Below are 23,980 nucleotides of genomic sequence, written 5' to 3' on the forward strand. Positions count from 1 at the left end.
CGAATAATAATAGTGTTAAATTTTAACCATTATTGTTACACCGGGTGTCGACGCTTAAATACACCTGATTCATATTCCATGTGACTCGTGAGCAGCTAATTGCGCGACAGCGATGCGTTGCGTCTGTTAATTTCGCAGCTGTCATTTGAAAGATCGTTTTAAACGGACAATAAAAAAAAAAAACGCGAGTATAAGAGGAGAAAACTTCCCGCCAAGCAGTTGACCGATTTTTGGTCTTCCTTGTAATATATATGTACGTATACACGTATACGTATACAGTTTTTTTTCTTTTCGTTTGTGGCCAACTGCTCCGTTAAGTAGGAGCGAGTGATAAGAGGCAGAGAAAGCTGTGCGAATAGGAGAAGCGGGAGTATTGAGAGAAAAACGGAGCGAAGTAAATTTTGAATTTCGAACACGAGAATGCATTCGCGCTGTTTTTGTTTGGGTGAAATTTTTAAAAATCGAAGGAGAAATATTTAGCTTGCGTAAACACAGACGCGTATCCTGTATATCCGCGTGTAAAATACGGTTTTTAAAAATTGGATAAAGACAATATATACATATAATTAGGCGGTAGTGTACACAAAAAAAAAAAAAAAAAAAATTAATAAAGTAAAAAAGGATATACACTTTGGTCTTCCCTTAAAGAGTTACGAATACATTATATAAATACATACGTGCGTGACCGAGAATATATTGAGCAAGTGTTTGAGAGAAGAGAAGAGAAGGAGTGAAAGAAAAAGAAAAAGTAAACAATCGAGGACACATAATTAAGAACACTGCAACGTTTAGAAAAGTGGCCAACGTTATAACTCTTCCATGATAAATTATAGAAAAATAACCCTAATGAATGTCTAAAAGTATATATAATATAATAATCCAAAGTAAATCAAAGTAAAGTAAGAGAAAAAAAAAAGAAGACAAAGAAACAAACAAATTTTAATAAATGTTTTTGAAACGTGTAGAGAATGAAACGGTTTCTGTTGTTTTTTCGAATATAAAAATTTGATGGTAAAAAGAAAAATTGTTACAGACATATAATTGGTCTAAATTATTGAATATAAAATCAGAATACAATATATGTATACATACATATTATATATATATATACATACATATATATATGTATATAAATATCCATACACTGTGCTAATAAAATAACGAAAAAAAAAAATCATAGCGACATTAATAATAAAACGAAGCTAAAGGAAAGAAAGAAAAAAATGAAAAGAAAACAATCGCCTCGACCGAAGTAAATCAAAATCATTCCGTACTCTGTGCGCCATATAATATTGCAATATACATATATGTGTATAGTGCAGAGAAGGTGAAAAAGATGGATTGCTGCAACTACGTGCAGCCTTACAACAGTGGCACCGGACACTTTTACCATCAACAAAATCATTTCTATTATGAAAATATGAACGCGTACGCGTCCTACAACGGCAGCATGACTCCGGGATCGAATGCGATCGAAACAAACGTCCGATACAATCGACTACCACCTGCATATCCGACAGGTAGATGAGAACCATTCCGTTCGTTTCACCTATTTTCGTACACACACACGCACACACACACACACACTGACAATGAGTAGCGTAGCCTGCACTCGCTTTATTATACCTGCACGACAAAACTATCCCGCAGTGGAAATTCCGCACTGCACTTACACTATCATCATGCGTGTAACATCCGACGCACGTGCGACTGCGTCCTACGGGATGGCCACACACCTGGAAAACCTGGAAAACCTGGAAACGTCAGGGAAGTTTTTTATTTGGTCATGGAAAAAACCGAAAATATCGGTTTTCTGTCATGGGAATCAGAAATGATTTATCGACGCAACAAGGTTACTTTTTTTTCGTCGGGAAAAGAAATTAGCATAGACTGACGTTTTTTCTACAATTATATTTACCTTCAATTCGAATTGAATTTTAACCGAGCACAGAGTCGATAAGCCGATTCGATAACGATTCAGGGTTCACTAACTAGGAGTGGGGAAATGTCTGGGAAAAGTGGTTCTCAGGTCCTGGAAAAGCCGGAAATGTCGGGGAAATTTTCAACTTGATCACGGAAAGCAAAGTGAAAATATCGGGGTTCCGTCTTCTGTCTGTAACCGAGTTTACTTTTTTTTCGTCGAGAAAAGAAATCAGCATAGACTGACGTTTTTTCTACAATTATATTTATCTTCCAATTCGAATTGAATTTTAACCGAGCACAGAGTTAATAATCCGAAAGATTCAGGGTTCACTAACTTACCAGGAGTGGGAAAATGTCGGGGAAAACTGGGGCTTAGGTCCTGGAAAATTTAGAAATGTCGCGGAATAGTTTTCCCAAAGATTCGCAGCCACCCTGACTCCGAATGCGGTATTCGCCTCACACGAATAAAGTACGTCTTCGTACACCTGTTCGTCCGTGCGATATCCTGCGTGGGTGTTGGTGGGTCTGCAGGCCGACAAACACTCGCTCAGCTGGCTGCAGCGTAACAACGCTGCCGCACGATCCATACACCTTGGATCCATACCGCCCCATCTCGACGCCCGCAAACCCTTATCTTCGCCGTTGACCCAGACGTCGGAAATTTATTCTCCTTCCATTTACCCCGCGCGAGTTATCGTCGACTCAGCTGCTTGCGTGGATCCGGAAGTTTCGAATTCCTCCGCGTTACGCCTTACTTCTCAACTTTCCTCCGATGCCTATCGATAGATTATAAGAATTCCGCGGGGCTTTTTGTTGAATTCACGTGGTCCGGTCAAATCTCCGGTGGAAATGACCACTGAGCTTATAATAATCGATGCCCATCGATCGATCGATTCGAAAAAAAATTATCGAACGCGACTCGCTTGAATCGATGGAAAGTTATCGATGAATCGATTGTTTGGTAGTCTTTTCAAACGGTGCATGCGAAACCGTAATTTCGTAAATTTCGGAATGTAGTCTTAATTACGAAAAAGTTTTTTCATGACTTGTAGTTTCGTTTAAGATAATTTTCAATTCGAGGTGAAAATATTCATTTATATTTCAATTATTATACATCGGATAGGTATTTTAGTAAGTAAGACAATGGTGATAATTGGTACTTTAATCACGTAAATTGATATTGATATTGATATGAATCGTTCATGGGAATGAAAAACAAAGACCGATTGTTAGAAAAAATAATCGATTATATCCGATTAATCGATTAGTTTTGGTCCTTCTTAATCTTGTCGCGCCTACAGTTTGAAGGCTGAAACTGTTCCAATGCAAGTGTAATTCCTCTTTGTCGTAATTTAATTGTTGAAATTTACTCCATCGGTAGTTATTGACCTCCAAAATTTGACAAATCGTTGGATTTGTGACTTTCCGTAACGCGATGCCGCCTTTTTTCTATTTTCAAAAATTTCGGTTACCGCACTGTACGTTTCTTTTTTTACCAAATTTACGCACCAGTCGATCCACTTCGCGAAGTCGGTCGGTCAGACCGGAACGAAATGATGCGAGAAAGCTTGATCACCCGCAACATCGCGGCTATCCAATTATCGTAATATCCATTATTGACCCACTGCAACGCGTCTCTGAGTTTCTACCCGGTACGTTGAACGCGTGCTAGCAGCACCGATACGACGGTAAATTATTCGCCGTAGAAGATTCGCATATGCGGTAGAACTCGTCGCGTCTGGACGAAAGTTTCATTAAATCAATGACAAAACCCTCCTCGCTATGGTCCGTTCGACAGAAGATGTACAGCGTGTGAAATTCATCCCCCTCGATCGGATTATCGACGAGGGCAGATTTCATGCGAAAAGGGTAGAATGGTACAAAGGGAAAATAGTGGTGAACTAACGAGAAATTTTACCACGTGCGCTGACACAGCGAATTCAGTCCTGAATCACAGGAGCTGGGAAGTATTTACAAGACACGTGATGCTCGCTTTGCCAATAATCTGACGCTTAGCCAACTCGGTATAGTCGAAGAACGAATGTCTCCCCCGGCATATCGATAAGTTCCGATGGTCAAAGGACACGGCAAGGTCGTTACGGGCTATTTTAGCTGGAAGCCCTAACGACTTCCGGATTCACCCTTAACGCCGAAGGCCTTGTTGCGTAAATGCATGCATGGGTTGCATGGGGTGGGGGTCAAAACTTGGAAGGGTTGTTATTTCGAAATTTCCAACATTCGAAAGGAAAATAACGAACGATGAATTGTTCAAAAATCAAGATTTCAACAAAACGACGAAAGAAGAATTGTTCAAAGATCAAGATTCCGAACAATTCTCTTTCGTTACCTTATTTTCTCACGTTTGAAATTCCGATACAACAGCCATTGGAAATATCGACCCTTTCAAGATTCGAGCCCCGACCCGTTGCACCGCAGACGGAGAGTTTATAAGAAGACGTAAAAGGACCGCGCCGGATGTACGTAGGTTGTTGAAAATGAAACGGGAGTATAAAGCGTTTCGTCGTATTTCAGATTACGTTTACAACCCGAAAGAGGCGAGGCTGCGAAAGGCGATGAGGGAACAAAGCAGGGAGCTTTCGCGGCAGTCGATTCTCCAGACGGCGATCGCCTCGGCGGCTTCGAGTGGAAACGGATCGGGGAGCGGAGCCGTGACGTCTTCGAGTTTCCTGAACCACCCCCTGAGCTGTTCCTCGTCCTCGACGGGAGGGACGGCTTCGCCCCTGCAAAACGGCAGCCCGTCGGTGAATTCCGGGCGTATTATCAACCCCTGGTTCCCCGTCGGCCCTGCCTCGTCGTCGGCGCATTTAAAACCCATTATCTCGCCGAGGGTGGGTACTCGATAGAATTACCGAACCCGGCATAAATTTCATCGGGCAAAACGTTGCGTCACGGAGCTTCAATTCTAAAACGCTCGGACGACGGCGGCGACGTGTTGACTTTCACTTGAATCCGATCCCCGTAACGCCTTTTCCACCACGGAAGCAGAACCAGTATATATATATATATATATATATATATATATAATAATACATGTGTGTATGTCGGGGTGGTCCAAAAAAATTCAAAATTTGATTGTTTTCTTTTTTGTCAAAGTCACACGTTTAATAGTTGTAGGTCGAGGAAGTAAATTGCCTGTTGTATTTTAGCCCTTAATGTTATTGTTTAGTGATTTCTGAACGCAATTCATCAATTTCCACTTGATTAACACACGAAAATAATTTTAGTTGCTTATTAATCTTGTAGCTCGATAACGAGGCAATTTATACAAGTGCCCGAGGCATATTTTTGTAGAGAATTCAATGCTCTGCAATATGTGTCTCAAATAATTTTTTGATAACTCAACTCTTTGAAAAATTATTCAACGTTAAAGTTGAAATCATCGAAAAATTCGCATTTTTCGAGATTAACAGCGAAAATACTAGACTTATTGCCAAAATGTTGTCGGTTTTTTTTTTTTTTTTTAAAGCATTTCGATTGATACAAATTCACATCATTAAATTAATTTTCAACTTGAGCAAATTTATTGTACAATTATTACAAGCAATAATATGTAATTCATGTATTTCCACTTTGAAAGCACCTTTTTTTTTTTACCGAAAACATAAATTTGCTCTAGTTGAAAATTAATTTATTAACATGATTCTATAGCGGTTGAAATGCTTTACAAAGTAAAAGAAAAAAACAGACAATATTTTGTAATAAGTCTAGTAAAGATAAAGCTTAGCTTTTGAAAGAGTGTAACTTTTGACGGAGTCAAGTCGTCGTAAAAGTATAAGAAACCTTTTTCGCGGAGCATTGAATTCTCTGCAAAAATATTTATCGGACATTTATGTACATTGCCTCGTTACCGAACTACAAAATTCAGATATAACTAAAATTATTTTCGCGCGTTAATTAAATGGAAAATATTAACATCAGAGGCTCAAATTACAGGAGGGATTTCATTTTCTATTTCTACAACTATTAGACGTGCGATTTTGGGGAAAAAAAATTTCCCATTTTTTTGGACCACCGTAATAAATATATGTATATATATATACACTTCTGCTTTCTCCCGGTTCATTTTCCAGTCCCGATTACACGTACAATGTCAAAAAACTCACGGTGTCAATAAAATTCCACACCGATTAGTGTGAAATTAAACATCATCGGATATTTTTCGTGTTACAATTTAACACCGAATTTGTAACATCGTGACACAAAGTCTCACTGTTTGTAATTTTGGTCCATCCTTCGGCGTTGCCCGATCTATCCGTATCCGCGTATATACGTAAGCGGTCCAACGACGTTCCGGCTCATCGTCACTTCTCGTAACTTCCAGATGATGGCGGCACACCAACGGACTTTGGAAAAGACCAAGGAGGCGATGCGGAAGCAGGTGGAATGCGCGGCTTCCGGTGTTTTCTCCTCCGGAGGTGCGGCCAACCCCTCATCGGGTTCCGGGTACCCCGGAGAATTTGGGAGTCGCAATTCCCCCGCGACTAGTGCCAACGATTACTGCATCATCGCCGAGTTTGGAGAAGGCCAGAAGTGGCATCCTTATCAGGTGAGTCCGGACCCTTGGACCTCGGTGCGATAACCGCAAGTAGCTTCGAGTCACCGACGTATCGTATTCGAGCCTCTGATTTCAGAGAAAAATACGACTGACAGTGAGTCAGCTGACACGACAGCTGACGAATGGTTCAGAAATTTCGAGCATACTCACAAAGGTCGATTCATTTTTCGGGATCGATTCGGCCAAGCTTGAATCCAGACGCGTGCACTGAGAGAAATTTTTAATTCCCGTCACCGCTCAGTCCTTAATTATTTTCATTTCTTATCACCTCGTTTTTCGTAATTCCAACAATATTCAAACAGTTTTTTTAACGATACCTGCCTTACTCAACTTTTCTAGTTACTGTAACAAATGAAATTTTTCTCAGTGCGCGATACGCGCTCGGAAAATCGAATCCCGAGACGAAGATCTGACGCGATTACCTCCGAACGAATCGTCATGTTGACTCTGCCACCCAGGGTCGAATAATTTGGGCACAAGTTTCGGGATCGGCGACCCCGAAAATGCGCGTGCAGGGGCGAATTTCGCGTCGATACAATGACTTCTATTATTTTAGCCGGCCTTCTCTCGCTTTCCACGGCAGTCTGCAAGTGGGAGGAAGAAGCGCACGACGACCCTTAAAATTCAATATCGTGGTCACGGAACCAGAACTGTACATCGATTTAATTTTCAAACGCGCTGGACTAAAATTGTCCCCCGTATAGAAACGCGATAACGTGTACATTTGGACGTTCTCTCTTTCTCTTTTCTTTTTATTTTCAAGGGTTGCGCACGCGGTTAAAAATCGGTTCGTCAGTTTGTCAGTTTTGTTATTTCTCGTTCTTTTCATCATGGTCGACTTTCACCGGGGCTAGAATCACCATTTGTCTCTCGGGTTATGCCACGCGTATAATTGCGGTGTAATAAATTTAACGGTACCGCCTCTCCCGAGTAGGTACTAACGTAACATCGTACAAGATGACGATATTTCGGAAGCTCCACGTGTCAAAAGTGACGAGACGACGCCGACGAGCACAGAAGTAAAGTCTATGTACCAATTATACCCGTATGAACTGGGCGAAATGCGTTATGTTATTAGGTACGTATCGTCACAAGCTATATTTGAGACTGTAAATTCATTCTCCAACGGTTTTAAAATATACGCCCAGGTACGACACTGTTCACGGATCCGTCCGTTTATTTTTCGAGTTTAGACGTTACACTCGCTGTTTTATATTCATCGCACGTAGATGGATCATATACCGCATATACGACGTATGCCTGTGCGCACAGGGCACAGTTATTGCTCCCATCGGTTCCTGAATTCCTCCAATTTGAAGAACAGTCGGTGGTTTTTTTTTTTTTTTTCTTTGAGGTTCAGGGTTTTGAACACCGTGCGATCCATGGATCTGGAAACTAGATCGCGTTCTTCGTTCGTTAAAATTGGGTAGGGGTAAAAAATTACACCGACGATGAGAGAAAAAAGTCGTCCAATCAACTTAATGCTCGTTCACGGGCGGCAAAATGAACATTTATTTGAGTCGATTCGAATTTAAATAGTCCAGCTAACCATTTTGTTAGACCAACAGATATTGAATTGACAGATATATGTTCTGAGTGTATAGAATTTCTGATCAATGGAAGGACTTTCATAGAAGGAAAAATCTTATTCGTAGAATTTAAAAATGTGATAAGTTCAAGTACAAAAAATTAAAAACACGAAAATTCGAAATACAGAAAATTCAAGACATGGACCGGCAAAATCGAGGATCTGTACACGATTTTGTATTATCGAGAGGACTTCTGGCGATTCTAGAGTTTGGTATTCTGTATTCTGACCTTTCTAATCTTCGACTTCTCCATTTTTCCCCTCCCAACATTTTTAATTTCTATGCATAAAGTTTTTGCCTCCTCAAAGATTCGATATTTCGATCCTTCGATTTTCCACCTTTCTACATATTTACCCAAACCATAAAAATCGACTCTCGTCAAGTACCGATTTCCTACACGACGTATAATATATACACGCAGCGTATAATCTACGAGTCCTGCGATGAGAAACGGTGGTTGAAGAACTATGGTTTGTCTGTTCCAAGAACGGAGGGAATCCTTATCACGGTCGAGGAGGAGCCGCGATGCCAAAGGTGGGCCTACATCCGAACGCAAACGTTCACGGACCTTGGACACAGTTCTGTGGTCTCCCTCTGCGTAAGTACACAGTATGGAATGCCCCTTACATGCGGCTAGATACGTTACGTACATCAAAGTATGTATTTTGTTGGAGTTCCGCAGTTCGATAGAAGTCAACGTACGTTTAGTGTTGTACGCGTTACACGTATTACACGAAGTGGTTACGATAGATAAAATAACGTCAGTGATGCAGTTCGGTGAATAAATAATCGAAGTTACTACCTACGGGCATATTGACGCCGATTTATTGCAGAGACGTCGGCCGTTCAGAACCCGGTGATACGGCCATCGAGACAGATGGTTTTCCTCCAGGAACAACAGAGTCAACACTGCAACGCCTTTACCGACGAAATGCAAATGTCCTACGTCCAGGCCAAGATGGAACCAAATCACAGGCTGCATCTGGCGTATTCCGGCCAAGGGGATCCTCAGGTAGACTTACAGTGCCACGGAGAGCATATTAATATTTACGGTTATGGGGGTAGTTTCACCTCTCGATGACTTTTTTTTTTTTTTTTTTATAATTTCTTCGTTTTTCATTATAAAATTTACTCGACAGCTAGCGAAATTTTTCGCACGTAAAGTAAAATACCGAACATTTGTTTTGTTCTTTTTTTTATGGTAAATTTCGCTGGTATTGCCGCCTGAAGTTACCTCTATTTGAAGTATTAAATTTTAACCTTCGAGTATTTGAAAGAAAAAAAAACAAAGAAATTATTAAAAAGTACACTTGTCGCTATAACGTGAAGCAGAATTATGCAAATTCGATAAAAAAAAAAAAAAAAAAAACAGCAAAATGGCGACTACTTGAAATTTTCGACCTCTGTTTCTTCGATCTAAATTGTTGACATAACGGATTGAATATTGATAAATAATTTTGATGGTACTTCAGGCCATCGCTATACACGTGCAGAATAAGCCATAAAAATTTAAGCTCGATAAGTGCAATAGCTTTTCTTTTTCTTTTTTTTTTCTCTTGTAGAATGTCAGTCAGATTTAAATACACGTATGAGTAACTTCGGGCAGTCGTACCGTCGAGATCTATCGTCAAAAACGATGAAAACAATTTTCCGTGTTAGTTTATAACTTCCTCTATTACGTGTAAAAAAATTTGAAATTATTAAATAAATTTTACCTCGAAAAGAAAAGAAAATTATGAAAAAAAGTCACAGAGTTTGGCGACTACCCTTTTACACGTTCCGCCCCGATTGAGGGTTGATAAAAATTGGCGACGCGTCAGTCTGAAACAATGCGATACGATATGTTAGAAAGTAGGTAAAATAGACGATTCTCAAATAATTGACTCGCAATATCGTTAATAATTCGCATCAGGTAAAAGCTTCCGTATCGCCGGCGCAAATGCAGCAACATCAGCAACAGCAACAGCAACAGCAGCAACATCAGCATCGGCTCCAGCACGAGGAGGTTAACGAATGCGGCGAAGCGTCTCAGGTTTGGGATTCCGAAGCGACGGCTGGATCATCCTCTGGTGTGGCCGGCGTCTCGAATATCATCGACGATCAGACTCCTCAGGATCAGGACGAGGAGGACGGTTCTCGGCAGACTAGCGAGGTCCGGGAAGAGGCGGCGAGGCAAAAGCCGATAAACGGCAACAAGCAGCCGCTCCCGGGTTTCCACCAGGCGTTCGGCTCGACGGAAATCGGCCGTTTCTCCAGGTCCGAATTCTTCGCGAACATGGTCGGCGACGGCAGCAACGTAAGTAGCAACAGAGGTAATCCTCAGCAGCAGCAGCAGCGGCAGGTTTCCCCCGACTGCGATTTGAAAGGCAACGCGATCGGCCGATCGTCGTCCGCTTTTTTCAACTCGCAACAATCTAACCATCATGGCCCGGGTGTCAGCAGCTTCGGTAACATAAATAACTTTGGTAACGTCGCGCTTGCCGCCTATTACAACGACATACGAAGCCCCGCGAATCCCGTCGTCGCGAACCCTCGCTGGCACAGTCCTTACGTTGGCGTTATAGGTAGCGAAATTTAACCGCGAATGTTGCACGTTGTAGATGCGCCGTAATTATACATTCGTATATATATATATATTATATAAATTATATTATATACATAGGTATATAGTGAATTATTCCAATTGTTATATGAAATTCGTATACTACTATTACCATTATTATTATTATTATTATTATTATTATTATTGTGATTATTATTGTCATTATTACGGTCGTTGTTGATATCATTATCATTATTATTGTTATTGTTGTTATTATTCTTACCAATGCCAATATTTTCATCATCTTACATATGTTGTGTACGTATGTATATACGATATATTATTTATATACTTATATATTATGATATATGGGTGAATATCGATTGATTATAGGATACATATATGTACATATATATGTATATGTACGTACAATCCAATGATGTAATATGTGACGCAGAAGAAACAATAACAACAATAATAACAATATTCGATCGATTTTCAAGCCATTATCAGAATAAATACACATATAATATATACATAATATATATGTATATATATATATATATATATATTATACGCATAACATATTAAAAGAGTGAGAGAAATGAAAAAAAGGGAAGGAAAAAAGAATAGAGCAAAGAAAAAGTACGTGTGAGAATATATAGATATAATAATCGAGAAATTTCAATTAGTTATCAAAATTGTGCCTTTGGATGGACTGGATATCTTAAGTATTATTATTATGATTATTATTATTATTATTATACTTATTTCATTCTTCATCATCTGCTATGTATATGTATATACATACATGTAGCATTTACCTGTGCCATGGTCTTTACTGTAATATTATTCCTGTATTTGTTTGAATACTACGTAACCTATTAGGTAATATTATTCTTATTCTTACTGCCATCTTCATTATATCACCGTATGATTATTCAGATTATCATTATTAGCAACATCATCATCGTCATCGTCATCATACTTGATCATTGATCGTACCACTACTATTACTACTATTACTACTATTAATATCGATACCACTACATACTATTATTCTTAAATATAGACAATTAATTAGCATAATGGGAGTTAACCGATAGACATCCACCTCTTATGTCTCGGCTTTTCCATTGTAGGTATAAAAATGCACTTACATACATATACGTATCATACGTTCCAGCGCTATCTACCTATCTGGAAACTTAATTAAATTATCGATTATGTCTCGTAGAAGTATAGGTGTATACATACATACATACAGAGTTAAATTTCTAACGACTGCACGCTCCGTCGTTTGATAAATTAAGTCTAACGCGCACGCGCTACGATCCGAGATTATCAGTTTGCCAGGGCGGCCAACCGTATCTGACCTCAAAAACTTTGACAGTTGCGAACTGGGCACAGCTGCCACCGACAGTGGTAAAAATTTTTTAGGTTAGACAGTTGGTCACCCTGGCAAGCTGTTAATCTCGTATCGTAGCGCATGCGCACTGTAATTTAGCAGACTCCGGACAATACGGTCATTAGGGATTCAAGACTAGAAGAAAAAGAAAAAAAAATTTCTTCAAAACTGTCTTCACCGTTATAAATTCTTCCATATGCACACAGCATAGATTCGTTATATAACGTATTACGTGTGCATCGTAAGTAGTTTAATGTAACACGTATGGTATATACGTGTATACATACCTATAAATAGTACGTGGTGTATAGATGATCCTTTTACAATAATAGTTGTAAATAGAAAGGTTCATCGATTTTTTTTTTTTTTACCGTTTTATGAAAAAAGGAAGGGTAGAAAAAAACAAATGTTATACGGAGAAGAATTGAATAATCTTTGAAAGTCGATTTTACATCGAAACTTTGATACACGATCGCTAATATAACAACGTAGTCCAGTACTTATTTGTATATGTCACAATTGGGATTACAGCAGCCCGAGGTGTATAGATAGGTAGATAGACGGTTACGTGGATAGATAGACAATTACCCATACCCGTATGATGTAAGGAAAATAATAACGATAATAACAACAATGATAACTTATTCGAAACGAAAAAAAATAAAAAATAAACAAAAAAAAAAAAATACCAATAATAACTATTCTATGCCAGTATATAATAGCAAAAAATGATTATTATTATATATGCATATATGCATACACATATATATATATACATATATATATATATATATATATTAAATTTTTAAAAACATAATTGAAACAAATCAAACTTCAACAATGCATGCATGTGTATTGTCTCGTACGTTACGTATTATTATATTATACACATAAAGATAATCAAAAACCAAAAATAAAAAAAAAACTATACCAAAAAAAAAAAAAAGTTGATAAAAAAAAGTAAGAATTCTGTATATGTTAACAACTTGTCATTGTTAATATATTGATATATAAATTAATATTATTCATTATTGAAATGATTAAATATGTGATATTGAGTAGATATATTATATATACATATATTATAATACGATATATAGATTCATATTACGTGAATGTTATTATAATAATAATTCTAATAATAATAATAACAACAACAATAATATAGGCAATTACATATATATATAGAGTACCGCAGAGGATGATAGAGGAAGGATTCTATATCTTGTGAAAAGAAATTGAAAAAATATCTACATGTAAGCATGTATAAACGAAAGTCCTATATCTATAACAAACGTATGATTAACGAGAAAGAAAGACGAACAAAAGGAGGAAAGAAAGAAAAAAAATTGGAAAAAAAATCCAAAAATCCAAAAAAAAAAAAAACGCGAAGTTTTGAAGAAAATTATAAAAAAAAGGAATCGTTAATTTATCATTATTCGTAAAGATTCATGCTAGATCGATCACCCATCACGTACCTATAATGGGACCAAAAATTTAATTTACCTTCGCATTTCCAATGCCCATCATCGTCGCATGTTCGTCGTATAAATATGACATGACTTATATAATTATAATCACATTACGCTGTCATTTTTATTCCTTAATAATTGTTTCACTTCTTGTCTTATTATTTTCATCTATCCTTTCTTACTGCTTATAAGTTATTAGCCGCAATAATTTCATACGAGTTTTTACTTTTTTTTTTTTTCAAATTTCATCAAAAGCCGATGTAGCGGGTAATTATTTTCATCAGGATTTCACAAAAAGAAATATTTAATCAACCCGACCCGGAAATATCACACTAATTAAATTATACGTATCGTCAATTTTCCCATGACTGCGTAATCTCGTACTTTTCTCATTATTTATTTATTTTTTTTGTTCTTTTTTGTGTCAATTATGCTTATGACGAATTTACGCTATTCCGCGTTCCTTGTATCCTTATAAATATACATCCTATAATTGAGCTTCGTCATTCGTATATAATATATAATTCTAGCTTTTAATTTAATAGTTCTTTGTTAAATTAATATATATAAAAGTTGATCTCACGATGAAGTGGAATAAAAATTCTAACAACTATAACTTCTCATCGCATTATAAATATACATTATATACGTCCATGTAGAATTTTCTTAAAAACCATAAACAAGGAATGAACGAAAAGAAACAAAAACAAAAAATAAATAAATATCACTCGGACGCAATTTTTTCTTTTCTACCGCGTGTGCAAGCGATAATTTTTTTAACGCATAAACAGACGAGACAAAAAGTATACACGCGGATATAAAAACCCCGAGTAACGATTTCGTTACGATTTCAATTTTCCTGATCTTATCACTGAATCTGCTGTTGTAGCTTCGCGAATAAAAGATTCAACTCCGTTTATCCCAAATATCGATTTGTCTGTAGATTACAAAACTGTGTCATCGAGACGTTTTTATAGATTTCACTCATTGTCAGTTGCACGTCATGATGTTCGGGATTGATGTTCTAATTCATATCTCTGTAATTATTACTTGCGATACTCCAGAAGTAGTATAAAAGAAATGAAACCAAGAGTTGATGAAAAAAAAGTAAATAAATAAATAAATATATATATTATACAATTATATTAAAAGATAAAGTTAGATGAAAATTTAAGAAAGTGAAGCACTTCCAGTTACTTAATTATTCATAATTCAACCGATAAAATTAACGCTCGATCGTTTCCGTATGAAATACACATTATATAATATGATAAACCGCAGAATATAGAAGTACAATGAATGAATGTTTGTGTAATCGGTAAACCGCATTTATAATAATCCATTAAAAAAAAAACAAAAAGAATTACATGGAATTAACTATCTGAATTTATTAAACGTCAATTTGTTTTTTTACTTTATTCTGTTCTTATTTCTATAATCCTAGAAGCCTTTGTTTCACTGCAGGAGATAAACGCTCGATCTTAATAATATATAATATTCAGATTTCAATGAAATACAGACAAGAAAACAGCATCGATCGAACGATCTTCTCTCTCAGAGTCAAATAATTCCGTAATTACAATGAACAAAATAATATATGCAAATTATAAATTACCAATTAGTCGATTCACGAAAGTTAATAATTACGGTAATTAACTCATACTTTTTTCGTTTCATAGTCATTTATCCGCTTATCGTTATAGCTAGTCAAGTTCAACGCCAAAGATTCAAGGCTGAGTAGAAATAAATTTATCCAGATATTAACGATAGTAAACCGACATGGGGAAAATGCATTCAAACTTCCTATAAAATATAACGACGAGCGATTCAAAATTATGGAATTATTCATCGAATACTCGCGCTTTCTGCACATTGCTTGAAATATTATTATTATTATTATTATTATTATTATTATTATTATTATTATTATTATTTGACGAATTCCTTCACCATAATTAGAACTTCAATTTTTTCGTTGTCTAATCAGTCGAAAAAATTGACCGTAGCGTAGTGTTAATTAGTCTCTTGTTATACTAGTAATATATCGTGTTTTTTGAGCTGTAGGATAAAGCAATCAGTTTTCTTTTTTCATTCTTTTCTCTATGTATTACTTTATTGTTGTTCTACTTTTGTATAATCTTAATATCATCGTTAATTCTTTTGACAATTCCTTAAGCGTAAAATAAATCATTTTCTTACTTTCGTTTTATTGTAATACGGGAATTGATTGACGCATGATACATTAAATTGTGGATTCTTCGTCATTTGAGAAAAAATCCAAAATTCTAGCGACTCGGATCATAGTCGATCGCTCAACGATGCTAATACAGCATTACTACTAGCGATCTCAGAGGATTTGAATTTACAGACACAAACACACTAAACACACCTAGTCACGTGATTACGACCGTCTATCACTCTGTTCAATTTTGAATAACACACGTAAAGGGAACTCGAACAAACACAATGTTAATCAAACACGACACCGTCGTCGAGAAATTTCTAATACTTCTAATACGCGAGAAGAAAGAAGTAATTTCCACCAATAGTAATGAAAGAAAATTCTCTATTCTCTCGCTCTTTCTCTCTCCGATATTTATCATCGCTATAAGATTTATAATTTTTGTTTAAATATTCGCAAGTTTAATTTTTGTTATAAACAGAATTATCGGTTAATATAATATCGTTATTTAATACTGTATCCGCATTATTGTTTACGTACTAAACGTATGTTTTTTTTTCTCTTCTTCTTCTTCTTCTTTTTCTCTTTCTTGCAGTAAAAAATATATCTATTTCAAGCTCTTACACGTCACACTCAACGATTGATCGATTGTACGAAAAGACGTGTACCGTTTTCTGCATCGTTTGTTAATTTCAAAGAAATTCATCTATTTTTAAGATCGATTGAACCGCCTTTTTCGATACATAAATAACGGAGTTTAAAATCTGCCAAGCGTTTTTCTTTTTTTTGCTCAGTTCTTTTTCAAACAAATATCGGTATCCTTTTCCCCCCAACTTTCTCACTGCTGTCAAAGTAAATTGTTGTTTTCATAAGGATTTTGTGTCGTTTGAAATTAAAGGCGAAAAATTTTCCAAATTCTCCAAGTTCATTCGCGAATTCGCCCGCTTAGACTAAATCATCGGTAACTTTGAAATACGTATAGGTATTATATATATATATACGTAGATAATTCCAGTTATTACAGTTATTCCGTCGGCGTGGCTCGATAAATCATTTTCATATATATCCATACATATATCTATGTACTATTGTTCTGAAAGTAGGTACATGTAAATATGTACTGTGATAGATTTGATCGGTACGAGGCGTTGGAGTTTAGGTGAAATTTTCGCGGATATGTATATAAGTTTCTCAGGCGCGTTATATTTTATATCTTACCATGGCAAGTGGCGATCTTTTTGTACAATTGAACAATACGATATACGATACGGAACATCGGATTTTCGAAAGCCAATTTAACGAGCGTATATAAACTGCAAAAACATTTCAGACTAATTATACGCGTTATAAATACACATATATATATATATATATATATATTAAACAATAATATGCGGATATAATTAAACCCTGTATTCTGTCAGATAACAAACAAAGAAAACAAACAGCAACAAATCTTCCTCCGATATTATATAAGAAATATCCAATTAGGAAAATAAAATTATTACGGTGGAAGATGTGTTATATTATTACTATTACTATTACTATTATTATTATTATTATTATTATTATTATTATCATCATCAAATTATTGAGAAATAAACGTTTATATATATAGAAACCGATACATTTTACGACATCAATTTTCCTTCTATTTCCCTGTCAGAATATTCCCGAAGCCTATCTTCCCGCTCCCGTCTTCCCATTTTCTCCTACTGGCCAAAGTGTCCTCGGCACCCCGACGATGTCTTCGGTTCACGACGAAGACCTGCTTCAAATTTTACCCGAGGATTGTTTCTGGCTCGGCGCCGCTCCCGGTCAATTCGCAGGCCACTGCCAGAGCATCGAAAACGCCACGGTATTTGTTGTCGATCGTATATTTTATAAAGTTTAAAAAAAATTTCGATCAGAAATCTTTTTATCTTGTTGAAAGGATTGTGAGGAGGGAAGAAAAAAAAAAAAAAAAAAAACAAGTTTGTTCATCGTTGTACGCGAATAAGTATATACTGTACGTAAAAGCGGACGATCGAAGTGAAACTGCGGTGAAAATTTGCCAAAGAACCAAATGTGGAGAAAACACTAATGCTATTTCATTCGAGGAAAACGTTGTTTCATAAGTTTTTTTTAAACAAGGAAACGTTTCTTTTGTTTATACGTATTTATTGAATTCAACGCGTGTTTATTTGTTTTTTTATTAAATCGTTTTTAAAAATTTCAACAGAATTACGCCGCGTTTTTGGACTATTCCCACCGGCTGACGATGAGTCAGGAATGGCTGCATCCCGGATCGACGGCTCAGGATTTTCAAGCGGCGTTTATCGAGCAGCCGAGTCTTTTTCACGAAAGTAGCAGCACGCTGCTTGGCCACGAACATTTATCATACGGCGGCTACTTGTGCCCGAGTTACGATCAGCAGAATCGTCAAACACCGATCAACAACGGCGGTATTACCGATGAAAATTTCAACGAATTTATCGAGGCGGACAAAGATGTTGCAAATTCGAAACAACCGGTGGTAATAAAGCAGAACGACAGAATCTGCGTGATGCTCGAGGCTAATCAGATACAATTGGAAAAAGATATTATGTGACGATTTTTAACGAGTAAGATTATTAATATTATTATTATTATTATTATTATAGTTGTTATTGTTATTGTTGTTTTTATTATTATTATTACTATTATTCATTTGTATCCGATTCATTGAATTATTTTCTACGTTTACTTTATTGGAGATGAGGTATCACGTCAATGCCGCGAAAGGTTGTTTCGCTTATTTCATTATTACACCAATTTCTGCGATCTTAATTGTGCACGCATTGTTATTATTTTATTATAGATACTTCAATGTTAATAAGATATTTCAATATTTGCAATCAATTGCAAACACCTCAAATTGTAAAAGTAGAACTTAATATCTCGACAGGGGTTAAAATTTTCATTGATACGGCACTGTAATTTTGAGTACGTGAATTATGCGAAGGATTTTTTTTTTCAAAAGATTTAATAATTGTTTCGATCATTTTCTCATTTATTTAGCCTTCATAATGAAGAACCAGAAAGTTTCACTTAAAATCGAACAAACAAATATACATACTTCAATTACGATATGTTGATTACATTGAATTTTTCAATTTACGAAAGACGAAAATTATATGCATTACGGAATTGGAATGATATTTACACAGAACCATACATTGGGCTTACAGAATGATCGAAAACTTTGACATAAAATCGAATTCATTACGAAGGATAAATAAATGAGAAATTAATTGAAACAATTATTGAATCTGTTAGAAAAACAAAATGCTAAGTATAATTCATGCAACCAAAATTCCAGTGCCGTATCAAGGAAAGATTTAACCCCGGTCGATATATCGCGTTCCTATTACACAATCATTACTGCCGTCGATATATCGTTAGTTAAATATTACATTCGTATAACATAATACGGTGAATATTATATATTTGATTAAAATTACCTACGACTTTGACAATAGAAATAGATATATCAAAAATAAATGTAAAAATTTCGCGGCATGATAAATAATATATTTATCTACGTGCATAACTTTGTCGATAAAAATATGAATAATAAAATGACGATCGAGCGAAGCGTAGAATATATTAAATTCACGGCTGCCGTGTCGCAGGTCAGGTTTTTTGAAAAATCTGTAAAAACGTGTTCACCGGAAGCAGGTAAGACGCGATCGGAGCAGAAAAGGGCGGGTTAAAAGTCCGGCGAAGACCGCAGGGCGGTTATGATTATTACAGCTTCCATTATATCGTGTCTCATACTTTGACGGCAAACAAGTGGCGGTGAGCCTCAAATGTAATAAAATGAAACATGAAGAAATGAAAGAAGGAACGGAAGGGCGAGAGGTAAAAAAAAGTCAGGTAAAATCCAGCTACGCCACCGCCCACGCGCTCTTATCCAAGGGTTGACCCGGAGGGCCGACGTTCTTTGCTGCCGCAGGTGTGTTGTAAAATGTTAAAGCGCCACTAAACAATAAAGATTGATTGACCCAAGAATTTTTACAACACTCGATCCCACGATTCGTGTATTATACACGCTCACGGCTACCATTGCACGCACGGGTTTTAACGCAGATTCGTTTTTCGATACGAAATTTGTCGTAATTTACATACGATTTCACCTATTAGTTATACATTACGAGTTGTAATGTTTTTAAAAATATAGATAATCCAGGGAATCGAGAAGGAAGGGTTATACGTAACATTAGGTGTTAAAATCTGCATTCGTATGATAAAAAACAGTCTGACACAAGAACTACGTATAGTTGTACTTACAGAAGTATATTTAAGCCAAGGACTTGGTTTCCACACACATACCTAAATATTGTACACCGAGGTGTGTTTTATCTCTTCGATTTCGTCTTTTTTTTTTTTTTTTATTATTATTATTCTTCTTCTTTCCTCTTCTTCACGATCTTCGGTACACGAAATTCGGCAAACGGTAAGGCTATAAGCCTTATATCGAGCCGTATAGACAGTTTGGAAATTCTTGTGAATTAGTTGGGCAAACTTTGCAGGAGCAAAGTATATAAGAAGAAACGAACTTGAGGCAGATCGCAAACAAACGATCAAACGAACTCCTCAAATATCGGAGCCTGCGGTTCTATACCTGCCTCTTAAATGCGCCAAGGTGGGTATAAAATTACCTTTCTATATATGTGTATATTTATATGTATTTCGTATATGTATATACACGTATATTATACGTGTTGTAATAATTCGTAGGCCTCCGCCATGCAGCAACACTCGCGCAAACACTGTAACCCCGTGCCGTGCACTTTGTTGATTTTTGTAATTTGTCTGCAGGAGAAGACCGGATCCTTTCGTTGCGACCGTTACATGTCCGTCCATCTATCCGCCTAATTCGGACTCTTCGTTAATGTGGGATATATTAGAGCCGCGAGGTCGCAGTGTCTTAATAAGAATAACAGGTATTGCGGTGAAATAATTTTAAACACGATACACCGAGAGAAATTTCATTTCTTACAGTATACTTACTTGGTAGAAAAATTGAGTAAAACAGGTATCGTTGAAAAAACCTTTTTTAGTTAAACGAGGCTTTGACGTCAACGTTGCGTGAAAATATAACAACAGCGATCGTAATGAGAAAGAACAGTAACGGATACCAGACTTTCCGGTAACGGCTGGAAAACTAATTTTCATTTTCTACCTAGAACTATATTTTTCGATCGTGGTAAAAAATGAAAGGAACTAAAAACTTCTCACGGTGTATACAAACGTGCAGGTACAGGTATACTCTTGCGAGTAAAGTATTGGATGTATGTATTTTAGGGTAGCTCATTTTTTAAATTTACTTTTCGTCAAGGTGCTACTCGAATAATTTGTGACAAATATTGGATGAAAACAATTGTCGTAAGACTTGGAGGAGGTGGGAAAATATTTAGAGGTCGCTACCAATTATCGTAATATTTTTTATTCACATTTATGTGCACACCTTTAATTATTGTTCGTAAAAATTAGTACTGAAAAACGAAATTGGAACATCAAAGTGATGCGATACTTTTATTTCGGTAACAAAAATTGCTATCCAAATTTCTCCGAGGCGATTAATCTTTCGGATAAAAAACGAGAATAGCCAATTGCGGAATTGTTGGGCGCAGTTTGCTGTTGATTGGTGAGCGATTAATTGGACCACTGTACGAAAAACGTAAACTAATATGCTGTACACATGAAAATAAGTTAATAATATTTCAATAATTGGTACCAACCTCTAAATATTTTCCTACCGCTTCCAGGTCTTATAACAATTTTATTTTTTTTTTTTCAATATCTGTTACAAATTTTTCGAGTACCACTTTAAATAGAAAAAAAGGTAAAAATTGAGCCACCCTAATATATTTATTCATTTCATGACAGAGAAAGAGGCGCGAATAGTTCATAATTCGAAATAAATGTAATAGTTGGATTTGAATTAACGGTGTTTTTTCGCCGAGTTTAAATCACCCTCAACTCGTGCAGATCGGCCACTGTGTAATATTCGTTTTTCGAATACCAAGCTTTCGTGGAAAAAAGCGAATCTTTTCTACTTACAAAAATGAAAATAATCACGATTTTGTAAATCCAACGTATTTTATATCTAAAACCGTTGGCAAAATTGAATTCTTCTCAAATCAAACCATGTCACCTATTTTTTTTTTTAATACTATTTTGATTGGATTTGTAAAAAAGACAACCGTATGTAGATTAGCTAAAGTAATTGCTCTGCAAATGGAAACGGATAATTAACTCGTTCGGAATAATTGAAATTGGCATCTTAAAGTATATCGCGATATAATCAATCAACCGGAATTGCGTTTATACATGAAAATTTTAAAAACATGACTTTTATCGTTTGCCTTCATAGCTATAACGGATTTAATATGTGCGTTTCTTTGACTACGATATTGGGGACAAAAATACCTTTCTATAAATGTTGTGCATCAAGTGCGTACCTGCTTTTCAATTTTTCAAACAATTTAAACCTCGCCTGAAGATATTCTCGATCTTATAAACCACAACATTTTCAAATCAGTTTGGTACGTAAAAATAGCTAGTCCTTTTTGAGGCTTGGCCCATACGGTATAAATTGCAACATGCAAAAGAAACCCAATCTATGGTGAACCGGACGATTTATACAGTATTACATAATCATTATCGAACAGGAGAAAAGTATTAAAAATTCTATTCAATTTAAGTAATCAATTGGAAAAAGGAACAACATTGTATTACGTAAAAAATTGAGATATTTCATTAGTATATTGCTCAACCAGGTATGCAACAGGGTTGCAAATTTTTTAATGAAAAAGTAATGCACTAACCATTACTTTTTCAATTCATAATGGAAATAATTTCCATTGCAACATTAAATTATTTCCATTATGAATTGCAAAAGTAATGGTTACTTTTTGATTGAAAAATTTGCAACCCTGGTATGCAAAGAAGTCCTTTGCAATTCGATCCGTGGCAATTACGTCCGGCAAATATTATAGCAATATGAAAATGATCAAGTAAATCGCGAATAAAATGAAAAAAAAAAAAAATAACCGAATTCCGTTACCGTTGATCCTGCAAGGATTTCGCGTTCTACATGTGGGGCAGAAGACTTCTTCTCACTTCGTGCAGCATCCTAACGGTGAACCGTATAACAATGACGGCGACACAAGATGAGTTTCGATTTATATTAGCTGCGAGTAGTTGTCGGAAGTGGACGAGTTTGTAATCCGGCGTTGTAAGTTTTTCCCTGAAGAAACAGAAGTCCTTGGTAATAATTACCAGCGTCCGAAGCAAGACGATCGTCATCGGCACCGACATATCGCACACCTACGCGTCGTACATTCTCTGTATAAAAGTTCGCGGGCCAAATCTTGTAACAAGAAAAAGTCACCCGTAAGCTCCGCCTCCTCGGGGATGAGCCGGACAACTTCGGTAGCTCGAATCCCAAGGGCGAAAGCGGACGGCCACGACGTTTGTCATGACACCGTGTAGTAACTGAGCTCGATCGCAGGCGAGCCGCTGGCAAGAGGCAAACACGTAACCGGGGGCGTCGACTTCTGCCGAGTCGAAGGAGTCGGGAGCCGGTTACCTGGAGGCGAACTGACCCGGAGCCAACCAATCGGCTACGAGGTGAACGGCGACGAGGTGTGACAAGGACGCGTCGAACCGTCACCTTGGCCAATGGGAGCCGCGAACGTTGGGAAAAAGACCCGGGTAGGAACCGGAAAAACGGTACCGCAACGCGGAGGGCTCGCTGACGGTTACGAGGGGTGGTGGTGGGGCTGGAAAGAGGGAGCGGTCAGCCATCGCGGCCTTCTAATCGACGCTAATTAGACCGTCGGAGGCGTGGGGGTAGAACGAGGGACGGACGGAAGGACCGGAGGTGAGCCGCGGCAAGAGGGAACCGCATACCCGAGTCTTGCGGCCGCAGCCTCCAGGTTCGCCGAGTAGTGTGAAATATCGCAGTAAAGTGTGACAACGAGGTGTTCACCCACTCGAGGTGTACCCGAGCTACGTCGGCTGCTACGGGCCACCGTAATAATTACTTTGTTTAGTCAAGTGTTAGTGAGCTCGAGCCGGTGATTAAATCGCCTCTAATTGATAAATTCATCAGAAACCTGGAACCAGCTCTCGCCCCCGAAGGCGCGCATATATATTATATATACATATATACATATATACGCAGACGCACAGACACACGCATATATATATATATATATATATATATATATATATATATAAGCAAATTAATGTCAATG

The 23,980-nt window shown here is 36.8% G+C and overlaps 1 protein-coding gene across 1 annotated transcript; it reads left to right on the plus strand.

Annotated features, from left to right (window-relative positions):
• The first annotated feature begins 1,136 nt into the window (after window positions 1-1,136).
• On the plus strand, window positions 1,137-11,014 carry LOC124310561 (uncharacterized). The gene is made up of 6 exons (XM_046774621.1): window positions 1,137-1,520; window positions 4,456-4,772; window positions 6,266-6,490; window positions 8,575-8,686; window positions 8,922-9,100; window positions 10,001-11,014. The coding sequence occupies exons 1-6, from the start codon at window positions 1,337-1,339 to the stop codon at window positions 10,664-10,666; spliced, it is 1,683 nt and encodes a 560-aa protein (XP_046630577.1). The 5' UTR covers window positions 1,137-1,336; the 3' UTR covers window positions 10,667-11,014.
• Window positions 11,015-23,980: the final 12,966 nt, after the last annotated feature.

The sequence above is a fragment of the Neodiprion virginianus genome, chromosome 1 (genome assembly GCF_021901495.1).
Source record: "Neodiprion virginianus isolate iyNeoVirg1 chromosome 1, iyNeoVirg1.1, whole genome shotgun sequence".
NCBI lineage: Eukaryota > Metazoa > Arthropoda > Insecta > Hymenoptera > Diprionidae > Neodiprion > Neodiprion virginianus.